The 12,111-nt window shown below is 43.8% G+C and overlaps 1 protein-coding gene across 2 annotated transcripts in view; it reads left to right on the top strand.

Annotated features, from left to right (window-relative positions):
• The window catches only part of LOC6731235, a 32,683-nt gene that overhangs the window by 13,028 nt on the left and 7,544 nt on the right, over window positions 1-12,111 (top strand). For both annotated transcript variants that reach the window (XM_039291363.2, XM_039291356.1), the window contains exons 2-10: window positions 905-1,566; window positions 7,611-7,706; window positions 8,764-8,878; window positions 9,105-9,199; window positions 10,297-10,424; window positions 10,488-10,699; window positions 11,049-11,292; window positions 11,788-11,901; window positions 11,974-12,097. In XM_039291363.2, coding sequence (XP_039147297.1) covers window positions 1,537-1,566; window positions 7,611-7,706; window positions 8,764-8,878; window positions 9,105-9,199; window positions 10,297-10,424; window positions 10,488-10,699; window positions 11,049-11,292; window positions 11,788-11,901; window positions 11,974-12,097 — 1,158 coding nt within the window. In that variant the 5' untranslated portion in view covers window positions 905-1,536. The remainder of the gene's footprint in view (window positions 1-904; window positions 1,567-7,610; window positions 7,707-8,763; window positions 8,879-9,104; window positions 9,200-10,296; window positions 10,425-10,487; window positions 10,700-11,048; window positions 11,293-11,787; window positions 11,902-11,973; window positions 12,098-12,111) is intronic.

Genomic DNA, 12,111 nt, shown 5'->3' with positions numbered 1-12,111 from the left:
GCAGAAAATCGTTATTCACCTTTTATTTAAACTTAAACTTAATAATTTTTGTAGCCTATAATATACTTATTTAATTCGAACCATTTGATATATGATCACTTGAATTCCTCATTAACACCACAAACATATGATACGGACTTAAGCACAATTTCCACCCAACTATGAATGTCTCTCCACATCTGCACATACCCTGTAGTCATTGTTAACTGTGCATGCATTTTGCATAATAAGCTACTTATAAGCGGTACCAAGAAAAAAAGCAAAGGAGCGAGGAAAAACTTGCCATAACTTAAATTGAAAATGTAATGCTATTAACACTGCTCTCAGCCACTGCACCCCGTCCCATGGATTAAATTTGCATATAACAACGCAGTCGTGTTTAAAGTGTTGCAACCACGCCCCCTTTTCCACCGCCTGCGACATTTTGCATAATAAACAGATTAGTTTTTTGGGGTTACCTGCATGTTTCTACCCCCCAATCGAAAAGTACAAGACTGGAAACATAGTCGCAGTACATGTAATTAGAACTAACATCGCCTGCTTTTGGGCAGCGGCCTTTGTTTATGCAAATATTTAAGCAGTAGACTACTTAACCCACATTCAAATGCCAGCAAAGCCCAACGCACACACAAGAACGAAAGTATGCAGCATGTGTCATGTTATATAAGCACAACCCTAACACCCACGCATACACACACACACACACGACCAAGGCTAAAAGCACAACAAACAACAAATTGGCACTAACAACAACAACAACACACAGTGCATATAAACAGCAACCAAGAACAACAACAACAACAAAACACCAGAGCAACAAGAAAATGTTTAAGCAAGAAGTGAATTTTAAAATATCGTGTGTGTTTTTTCTCCCCCACTCCAAACCCACTCTATTCCAATTTAGCGCTTGGCCTAAAAGTATGCTGCATCATTAGTGTCTCAACAACGGGCACAACTACACCAACGCCTGCAACTACAACTACAACTACACCAACGAGACAAAGGATGAACTGTACCGGCTGCAGCTGGGAAAACTGAGAATGCACGCTCATTAGGCGGGGCAGACGCGTCGAGCGGGAAAAGCGAACAGCAAAAGCGCATTGCGAGTTCCTAAGTCAAACGTCGAAAGACAAAACGCCCCTACCATAATTAGCAACAACAAACAAGTGGTACAGGGCAACGGGGCGTGGTCGACGCAAGGCGGAAGGACAGCTGGCAAAAGTCAAGGACGAGCTGCCGAATAATTCGCGCAGGCATGACCATGGGTAGTAACTCCAGTTATCTCGAGCCCCACCAGACGCCCAAGGCGGACGCAGCGAGCTGATTTTCACAACTAGACAAATTGCCAGAGCTCGCAATTTATCGCACGGTGCAGCTGATAGATTCGATTAGCAGTCTGAAAAGCATAAAGCCAGCGGACCGCAGAGACAACAGCCGGCGGCTTCTTTAATTTGTCAACCAAACACCACCCAACCACCCACCGCGCCCATCGGACTTCCGCTAAATCCATCGCCGTAAGCCCACAAACATCGCGTCATGCCGGAGCAGGATAATTACGATGATGAGGTAATTTCTTTTGTTACACTTTTTGCGTACGCAGAGGCAGAGTAAAAAAAAGGAGGAATATGTTTTGAGCCCAAATATAATTAGGCATAATTAATTTTAAAAACAAATATTTCCCGGAACGTGTGTGCGTGTTCCGATTTCCCCAGTTTCCGGTTATCGCGGAGCACATTCGAAAGTCAAAGGAAACCCAAACTTCTGCTTGGGATTAAAATTTCAAATTGTTTAATGGCGGGGAAAATTGAAAAGCGCCAGGAGAATACATAAGGCTTGGCATTAGAAAGTTGGCTAGCTGACGTAAGCAGAATGTAAGGGTTATTGTTATGCAATCTAATTAACTCTCTAGCGTCATTACGGCACATTTATGTAAATATAGCAATTTAATTTGAATTTCAGCACAAGAAAAATGCCTTGAAGGCAGTGCAACTGAATTTTTGGTAATTTATGTAATGAAAAAGCGTTGTCAAACGTAAAACACAAAGCTCTCATTATACTCGCATTTTTTATTAAATGACAATATTTACCAAATCGTGAAATTGGCTATAATTATGCGCGTTTGAAGAGGTTAATTAGTTGGCTGTTGCATAAAAAGTGCACAATTTGTTTTAATAAATAAGAATGAAGTGTTTTAAATCAATGGACTGCCATACTTTTACAGCAACACTAACCAACTTTGCTTACCTAAAATCCTTAAATTTACATTGCTTTAATGCATAAATGCTTGCTGAACGACTAGGAGAGTCACTTGGGGAAATCCTCGATTGGTTTATCCACAGATTACCTTCCGCGATTGAATTTATTATTAGCTCCACTTGGCCGACGAGCTGACTTAGCACTTACATCGCCACTTCAGTCGCTACTCACTCTGATTTCAACTTTGAGAAGTACTCTGGGGAGGCAGGAAAGTTCGCCGACTACTCCACGCCGAGACTTGAGTTTCCTCCCGGCTTTTCCACTATCCACCATCCAACATCCACTTTCGCTTTTCCGACTTTTCCGGTCTTTGATGGTCAGCTTCTCGTGCCGCTTCGCTGGATTCTTTGCGGCGCCGTGGCATCAACTCTGTGGCTGCGATGCTAATTGAAATAAATTCCGCATGTTATTCAAATGCAAAACGCTGACGGAGCTGACTACAATTGCGAAATTGAATTAGCCATGCAACGCGTGTCTGTGTGTGTGCTTGGCATACCAAGTCGTCTGGGGAGGACTTTCCCGCCCAAGTGGGAGTGTCAATCGCTGCCCGGAATAAACAGCCAGTCGCAATGGCAATCAGCCATTCGAGCGGAAATCAATTAGCCGGAATTTCCACTTCGATTACCACCCACCAACGCATGGATGTGCCGTTTGCCAGCCCACACTATTGGCCATATATTTTGGGAGCAATCGATTTGGCCAGTGCACTGCATCTATATAAACTGTTTTGACTATGCTAATTTCGGCTGACAGGTGTTGCTGTTGCTAAAGGAAAGGTCCTGCAAGAGCTAGAGTCAATGTTTGCTAAATATGTGATTAATATTGGGGTTTCGCCTGGCAGGTTGAAGATTAAGTGTGCTTAATGCAATACATATTAATTTCGATGTAGGACTTAAAATGAGGTTGCTTAGTGAGTTTGTGTGATTGAAAATGTGTACGAATAGATTACATTTATGAAAGATGTAGCAGCACAGCTTCACACTTTATGAATATCCTGTTCCCAAACTTATTTCCTTCATCATTTATTTTGCTACCTTACCCAGTTTCGGTGAGTGTTTACTTCCCCATAAATCAAGTTAAGTCAAGCTTAAAATCATAAAATTGAAACTGCCCTTGGCGAAATGGTTCAAAATAATCACTCTTGCTCGAACAACCAGCCAAAGTCGGCGACTGCACATCGCATTCAATTGTGTCAGCGCGCTGGCATATTACATTTTATTTTGACAAATTCAGGCAACTTAACGACCGCCGACAGGCGCGCCACCTGCCGGAGCAGATCGGAGGAGCGGAGTACAGAAAAATAAGCAATCATGGCCGTGTAATGGAAGCTCAAGTATGTGTTGACATGGGGGAAAACCCGCACACACCAAGGAACCGAGGAGGAACCGAGGAGCTGGGCAAATGGGGAACCACGTGACAGATATAGCAAATGCTATGCCGTTATGGCCTTGAGCTAAACTGCTGTTGACAACAGCGCCATACGCGATGGTAAGAGGACAGGTGGGCAGGAATCGGAGGTAGACAATAGGGCTGGCATGCCGGAAAGCCAGACACAGACGGGCACACTCACACACAGCCGCCCTTAAGGACCTCACCAACACAGTGCAAGTGGCGTGCAAGGATGCACCCCGGTGTTGTTGCATCCTTTTCATTTCCACAATCGCCCGCTAAAGCCGAAGGACTGTTTATGGATTTCATGTTTGGCAGGAAGGCAGCGGGCCATAAAGATTGCTTACTAATGTCGCCCGCCCAATGCGAAGGCCAATATCGTTTGAGCGGAATGTGGGCCCAGGTGACGCAGGCTTGCAGGAGGCAAACAGGACCTCCAAGGCACAAAGGATCCAGCGAAAAATGCAATAAGTCAGCTTTCATTGGCTCAGAACTTTTGCACACACACACTTTGACTTTGAGTGAAAAGCAAACAGTGCTAGATAAACTTTTATTCGGCAAAGGTTGGAGGTCAGCACAAATTTGAATATATACCAGGGATATTTAATTTTAGTAACGTATGCTGCATAGTCAAAACTAATTTAATTTTTATATCGACAATTGATTACATATTTTAATATGGTTTTTTCTTTAGATATAATTTGTGGAAATTAGTGATCATTTAAAGTTCAGGTCTTTACTCCGACATCCTTTCTTCATTGAGCCAAAATCCTTATTATTGCGCCATCATAATTGCTGGCGCAAATTTAATTTCAAAATGGAAAGTCCTGAAATCCATATTGGAACGACGTAGCTGACCTTCTTTTTGTGTGTCAAACAGATGGTTTCTAATGCGATTAACTGGGCCATCTTCAGCGCTGTTGAGCCAACTCGGAAGTTAATTGAAAACGACACTTTCACTGCCAGCGGCATGGGGCCACGCCCCCCGCCTTTCTCGCTCTCTCTCTCTCATTTTCCCCTTTGGTTCGACAAATACTATAGCTGGCATCTATTTTTAATGCGCTTAAAAGTATGCAGGAAAGAATTTTAACGCTCAGAGCTTAATAACTATGACAACTTATGCAAATAACTGGCGGCTCTCCAGCACCAACCATCGTCCTTCCACCCCACCTCCACTTCCTCATGGATGCCCCCCAAACCAGCTGGCTCCTTCAACTTTCTGCACTCGAGGAGCAGCCCGAGTTTTCCCAGCTCAACCGCAAAAGGCAGCTAATGCTCTGCCCGGGATTGTAGGTGTTTGTGTGAGTGAGTGTGTGTGTGTGTGAGTAAGGATGAGTGGATGGCCATTCGCATTATCTCTGCCCCCTGGCCAGCTTGGGGAAAGCGCAAGTGAAAGTGGGCGGCGAAAGGCGAAAGCAGGTGGGGCGGGGCACAGAGAGATAGGAAGAGGATAGAGCAGGACTTAATTTGGTTATTCTCTGCTTTTAAGCTCGGTCGGGGTAAGTTTTCCAGCTTAAACTTAAACTCTGAACGATGCCTGAGAAAGAATATTTCAGCAGTTCGGATTCCGGATGGTCAGAATCTCAGGTAACCGAGAATTTAATCAAGCCGCACTCACTGCGCTTTTTTTTGCGGTGGGTAAAATGTGGCTTGCCTGTTTGCGGACACAATGAAGATGGAAGGATAACAATGCTGATCCAAAATCCCATGGTAATCAAAAGTCAGCAGAAATGAAAATCCCGCGAGCAAACATCATTAAACGGCGAAAGAGGTTTACTTTCTCGCAATCACTGGCGCGTCCGCTTTTTTGTTTTTCCACGCACTTAAAACGCAATCCATTTCCATTACGATTTCCGGTCGTGCATTTCATTCTCATGCATCGAGTGTCGCATCGCATTGTGTGTGTAATTTGGATACAATATTTTTCCATTTGGGCCGCGCATAGTTTACAATGCCCGGAAAAGCCCATAAAACAAGCGGCCTTCGAATTTATTTATTGCAGCTCGGGGAAACCGAGATCGCTGGCAATCTGAAAATCTTTACTTGCAATGGGTAAAGTTTGTTTATTTATGGTCGCCATTCGCTGATTTATTATATTTATTGAAGCGCATGCAATTTGTAAAATTTGAAAATAAAGCTTAAATTCTAAATTTAAATTTAAATTAGTTAAAGTTAAACATAAGCTTAAGAGGCTAAAATAAACACATCTGCTGACTAATTTTCTTAGCCACATAAATAGGAAACATTTACAGTCAACTAATTTTCCCCAACCTTGCTGTTTCCGTTTTCTAGAAGAACAATTTTCCGTCTTTGAGTAACGCCTAATGGCAAGGCATTAAAAATGGATGGAAATTAACAGGATGCGCAGCTCATGTGCTCCGTCTATCCTGGGTATCCTTCAAATTCCACCATTAACTGGCAACGTCAGAAGTAAACTCATTGAATCTTGCGGCAGCAACGGCCATTGTTCAAATTGATGACTGTCATTATTTTTAATTCCTTTAGCGTTAACAGCAACTCATCAAGTTGAGTGTTTAAATTTCATTTATGGTCGTTTTTTTTGCATATTTTCTTAAGCTCGTGTGTACGCATTTTCATTTTCCTCCATGGCAATCAAGATGAGTGTTTTGAGCTCTGCTGTGTGCTAAACAAGTGTCCTGAGGACTCTATTACTTGACCCTCCCGAGGAGAATAAATGCAATTCAATTAGGAGACATTAAGTATACGACGCGTGCGCCCCCAGCAAGAAATCATCATTATTATTATGATTGCTTTCACGAAAATATTTTCAAGCACCGAAGCGTTGAAATAAAGTTTAACGAAAGTTGCCAAAGCTTGAGCTCTCTATTGTTGTTTGATAGTTTGGTTTACGTTCTGTTCACCTTATTTGCGGCACAACTCCGGGGCTAAGTAATAAATACCACTGGGTTGCGATTTCCGAAATGGAGCCAGCACATACATATAGGGGCAGCATGGGGATCGGATGCCTTATAAATAAACATGCTGGCAAGGATGCGTGTGTTGTACCTTGTACACGTGTTCCCTCGCAATTTGTTCCCCATTTGTATGTGCGACGTGTTATTAATTAAGAACCGCGATTTACCCGCCTGCACTAATGGCCAAAAGGGAAGCTTTGCAGATGGAACATATTTATGCGATTTTAATTGAGGATTCTCCCTTTTCGGGCCACCTTGATAAGATAAATTTGTGGGAAAATCGATTGGGTATGGACACTAGTCGGTGCTTCTCTGTAGAGTATTCCAAAGTTCGATTAGGGAGTCTTAAAAACTCTTCTTAAATAATAAAATCCAACTTATATTTCTGCCCAATTAGTTAGATAAGCCTCCTGGCACGCAACTCCTGATTAATACATTGTCATTTCTTTATTATCTTGCGAGGAGCGTAGTTTTATGAGCCCTTAATTAATTATTCGGCTGAGCGGGAATGTAGTTATATGTGCGACATGATGGAAATCAGGCGGAGTTCCATCCAAAAAATAAAACCCCAACTGCTCGTAAAAATCGGTATCAACTTGTGCGGGCTGCGTGAGTTAAGTTTTTGTCGTGTTTAATTTGGGTTTCTGTTTTCCTTTGTTGCTTGACAACATTAAATATGCATTAAGCCTTGATTTCTAAGGGGTTTTGGCCGGGTCTTTGTGCTCAACATGCTCGCATTATGGGGACTGTGTGTGTGTTTGCCTAAGAGCAGACATAAATTGGAAGGAAAATCGTTTATGAGGCATCGCAGAAGGGGAAAACTGAATCATCAGTTTACTAATTGCATCTTGGCCGACCAATTATTTGCGGTTCTGACCGGTTGATTATGGCCATGCTCGGCCTTCATAACTTTCGGTGTAATGAGCCGCACGTGCTCTTTATGTGCAGCATTTGCATTCCGGCGTTTACCAATTAATTTCCCTAATGTTTCGCAGCTCTCTCTGACTGTTTTCTTTTGATTTTCCACAGTTGGTCTCCAGCAATCCCAACCAAAGGAACTGGCGCGGAATCCTCATCGCGCTGCTGGTCATCATCATTGTCCTGGCCCTGATTGTTACATCGGTGGTAAGTCTGAGTCCAACACTTGGCCAGAAGGCCGACCACAACTAGTACAGCATGATGTTTGGTTATTGTCCCTGGCGATATAATTAGGCACCAACTGGGCGGCTTAATTGTCGAAATCGGTGTTACGCATATATTTATGGGCAATTAAATAAATTTCTATTTTGCGTGGCTCGTGGCTAATATGGACAATCGTCAGTGATTGGCCAACCCCAAATCCCGAAATTGATTCAACAAACGGACTATGCAATTGCGTTTGTTTTCGAAAATAGGTCCAAAGCAATAACCAAAATACTGTCAAAACAAGAGCACATCTACCTCACACACACGAAAACACCAAAATTAAATTCACTCTCTAACAGACCATTGTTGAATACTCTGCTAAAAGCACTTTAATTTTGGATTAGGTACAGAGTTACCTCTGAATAGTCGTTTAGCTAGAGTATTCCAACTGACATATCGCTAATGAATAAACGGCAAGCCTCGCTAAAACTAAACACCACAATGCCAATTTCATTTTGGTTCTACACAGTTTTGTTTAATTGTAAACTGTTACTCTGCTCAATTTAAAATCTCCACACGAAATACAAATCCTCTTGCGCTATTGGATGTTGCAAGTTTTCTCTTTTAATTGGTAAAACTGTGTCGTTCACCAATGGCACATTTTTTTGTGTGGCCTGCTTTTGGGCTGCAACGTAAATATTTCAACAATGCCCCAAACGAAAAAAGAAAACTAAAGCGACCATTAATATTTATGTGTATCTTTATATGTATGTACTTATATATATGAAAAAACTGTGATAAATTTTTGTGTAAATACGTTACGCTCATTTTTGTCTTTTGTCTGTTTGTTTACTTTTTTGCAATTTTGTGGCTGCCTGATAAATTTAACCCCCCACACCACCAAACCGAACATTTTCCCCTCCATTCGTTGTTGCTGTTGATGTTGTGTGTGTGTTGTGCCTGCCTGACTGTCTGTCTGTTTGTCTGGTTGGCTGGCTGTCTGTCTGTGTGAGTGTGCAGAAGACAACATATAAAATTTCTACATTTATCAAAAAAGGTGCTGCTCACGCCCCCCGATGAGGGACCGCGGGTCAAAGGGCAGCGCATCAAGCTGCAGGACATCGTCGATGGCCTCTTCGTGCCGCAGCACTCCAACGGCAGCTGGATCGATGGTGAGTGCTACACTTTGGTGAAAATCCATAGCAAAGGTGCTTAAAAGTATGCAACAGCAAGCTGTAAAAGAACATTACCTTGTAGTATCGAATTTATATGTGCCTTGTGTTTTCTCTATCAGATTATTAGAAACTTTTTTTTTGCGTGTATGCCGTGAGTGCCCCTTAGTGGCAGTTCTATGTGGCAAATCGCTTTTAATTTCCGCTTTCATTCCATTTTTTGCAGGCGAGGAGTTCCTGTACCAGGACCATTTGGGTCGCATCTGTCTGCTGAATGCAGCCAATCGCTCGGAACGTGTCCTCATGTCCAATGTGACATTTGTAAGTACATTGCGCTGAATCCCCTTGCCCCCTTGCCGGACTGTTTGTTTGCTTATTGCTTATCTCTCTGAGCTGAATAAATATTTGCCCCATCTTATTTACGACTAGCGAAGTTGTCGGAGTCCTAGAAAGTGTTGTTAGTTGGCAGGGGGCGGCCCCAAAGGCAGATATCTCAAGTGTACACACTCGACTTGGCAATGTTAACTGATATTATGGCGCGCACAAATGTGGGCGAAACAAATGGGCCAAGTTATCGTTAACTGAGTGCGGCGACTCTCGCCCCAATACAGCGATAGCGATAAAAGGCAAAAAGATTTTTATGTCAATGACTGGGTAAACACACACATGTGGAAAACGCGCGGGGAAATCGCGGGACGCACAACGCTTTCTAATGAATAATGCGCGAATGAAATTGAAAAACAAACAAATAAGGCAAAACTGAAAGGGAGGAAAATGAATGGAAAGGGGGGAAGGGAGGTCAAAGGGCGGTAACCAGAAGCTTTTCCTTGCCAACTTGGCAAACGAACATTCTGAGTGCCTCGAGGGCCCAAAAATGCAGACAGGGAGTGCAACAAGTGCAGCCGCTGCAAGTCAACAGTTGCCAGTTGAAACAGTTGAGTGGGAAATAATTAATGTGCAGCCGAATCCAAAGAAACTCGAACGAGCAGTCGCAACGGCATAATGGCAATACATATTCATAGTTGGCTAAGGATCTGGCATTAAAGTTACTTCGCCGTCAAACTCAAACACGAAATGAGCAATGAATAGCAAAATACTAGACATCAACTTGGCTTGGTTACGTTACGTCTTTGGTCTGCGGAGAATAATTTTCAGATTGTTTTCCCAGGCAAATTAAGGCGGCAACTCGTTGGCAAACAATTTTCGACATCCAGAGCCGTAAACAATGCCGCAAATTTCAAAAATTTCCAACCAACCACCACCATGGTGGCAAACTTCCGCCATTTTGCGTGCGAATCAGAAAAGACCATTAAAATTTTAATTAAAATTGCGTATACGCAGTGTGTTCGCACTGTTACAGCCGCATAATTTGCAACCAGCATTTAATACCACTCAACGGCTCCACTTGCTCCACACAGAAAACCCTGTCACCCTTCACCTTCACCATATCGGCGGACAAGCGCTATCTGCTCCTGGCCCAGAATGTTGTGAAACTGTTCCGGCACTCGTACTTGGCCCAGTACACGCTCTACGACATTCAGACCAGGTGAGTTCCGGCATCATTCCGCAGCCGTCCACACTTTAGCATTGCGCCCCTAATCCCCGACAGCGAGAGCATCAAGCTGCGCCACAGTCCGCACCAGGATGAATGGCCCTATCTGCACTACGCACGATTTACGCCAGCTGGAAACGCACTGGTCTGGGTCCAGAGCTACGATATCTATTACCGGGAGGAGGTCCGCAGTGCGTCCGTGCATCGGATTACCCACGATGCGGTGCCCGGGGTGGTGTACAACGGCATTCCCGATTGGCTATACGAAGGTGAGTGGCATTTGCAAGGATATATCGCATGTGTGAAGGGGGATTTATTTGTAGAGATAATCAGAAAGAATCAAATCATCCCTAGGAAGAACACACTAATCTTTAGAGAAACCACCTTAAAGCGTGCTTAAAGCAAATCTTAATTGTTGTTTAACCTTCTTAAGCTGCCATATTGGCAGCAAATATTATAAGTTTTGTTATATATAAGTTCTTAGTATAAGTCTTCTGTGAAATGAATATATTTCTCCAGTTGCAAACTGCATTACTTGCAAACCGGAGGCGCATGTTGCACGATATTTTCCTCAACTGGCACTTATTTCCATTTTCCGTTCTGTTTCGCACTTCGCAGAGGAGATCCTTCATGCAAATAATGCGATTTGGATGTCCGACAATGGCCAACTGATGCTATATGCCACCTTCAACGACACGCACGTCCAGGAGCAGCACTTCGCCTGGTACGGCACGACGGGTCCGTCCGGCGGAGGAGCAGCAGCTGCAGCGGCAGTCGGCGCTGGAGGAGCTGGAACCGGGAGCGCTGGAGCGGGCGGCAGTAATCCGCATGCCAGCCTGTACCCGGAAATCAGGTCCTTACGGTAAGTCGTGACCCCATTAGGTCCGGAGCTCTGGCTAAATCGCTTTTCGATTATGTGTTAATGATACCTCATCGTCGTCGTGCACCTCGTTCCCTCGTAACATCTAATGGGCACCTAGCGCCACGCTTAAAATTCATGAAGTGACAGTGGCGAAACCTTTTCACAGGTGGATTTGGGCACTGGCTTCATCCTTTTTCGGGTCGCCATACCCTTGCCAACTCCGATTCGGGTGTGCTGATAGTTGGGGCGTTAGAATCGGTTGCTATGCGTAAGACAAAACAACTTTTGGGGTGTCTAAACAAGCTGTGGCGCTTGGAGGGAGGTTGATCCCCTGTCAATTGGGTTTGATAAATTGCTAGAACGGATCTGGAAAGGTCAATGCAAGATGTCAGTGTTGTCTCTTTTGGGGGTTTGGGTCGTCTTCTTGAAGTAACAAATGAGATTAAAGCTTTAACTCCACATTCATATTGATCTGTTTTCCATATTGTGCCATAGCTACCCCAAGCCGGGCACTCAGAATCCCACGGTAACCCTACGAGTGGCTGACCTAAAGGATCCGCTGAAAGTTCACGTCACCGACCTGCATCCTCCTCAGATTATAGCTAATGAGTAAGTTCGTTTTCTCTGTGTGTATATAATAACAAATGTTCTTACGTTATCCGAAATCATTCTGATCCACAGAGATCACTACTTCAGCAGCGCCAGTTGGGTGAGTCACTCGAAGATCGCGGTGGTGTGGCTCAATCGACCGCAGAACATCTCGGTGGTCAGTGTGTGCAAGGCTCCATCGTTCCAGTGCATCGAGGTGAGTTTGATGGT

The sequence above is a fragment of the Drosophila simulans genome, chromosome 2L, assembly GCF_016746395.2.
Source record: "Drosophila simulans strain w501 chromosome 2L, Prin_Dsim_3.1, whole genome shotgun sequence".
In the NCBI taxonomy this organism is placed as follows: Eukaryota; Metazoa; Arthropoda; class Insecta; order Diptera; family Drosophilidae; genus Drosophila; species Drosophila simulans.
The sequence above is the reverse complement of the archived record's forward strand: the minus strand, read 5'-3'. Positions and strand labels throughout refer to the sequence as shown.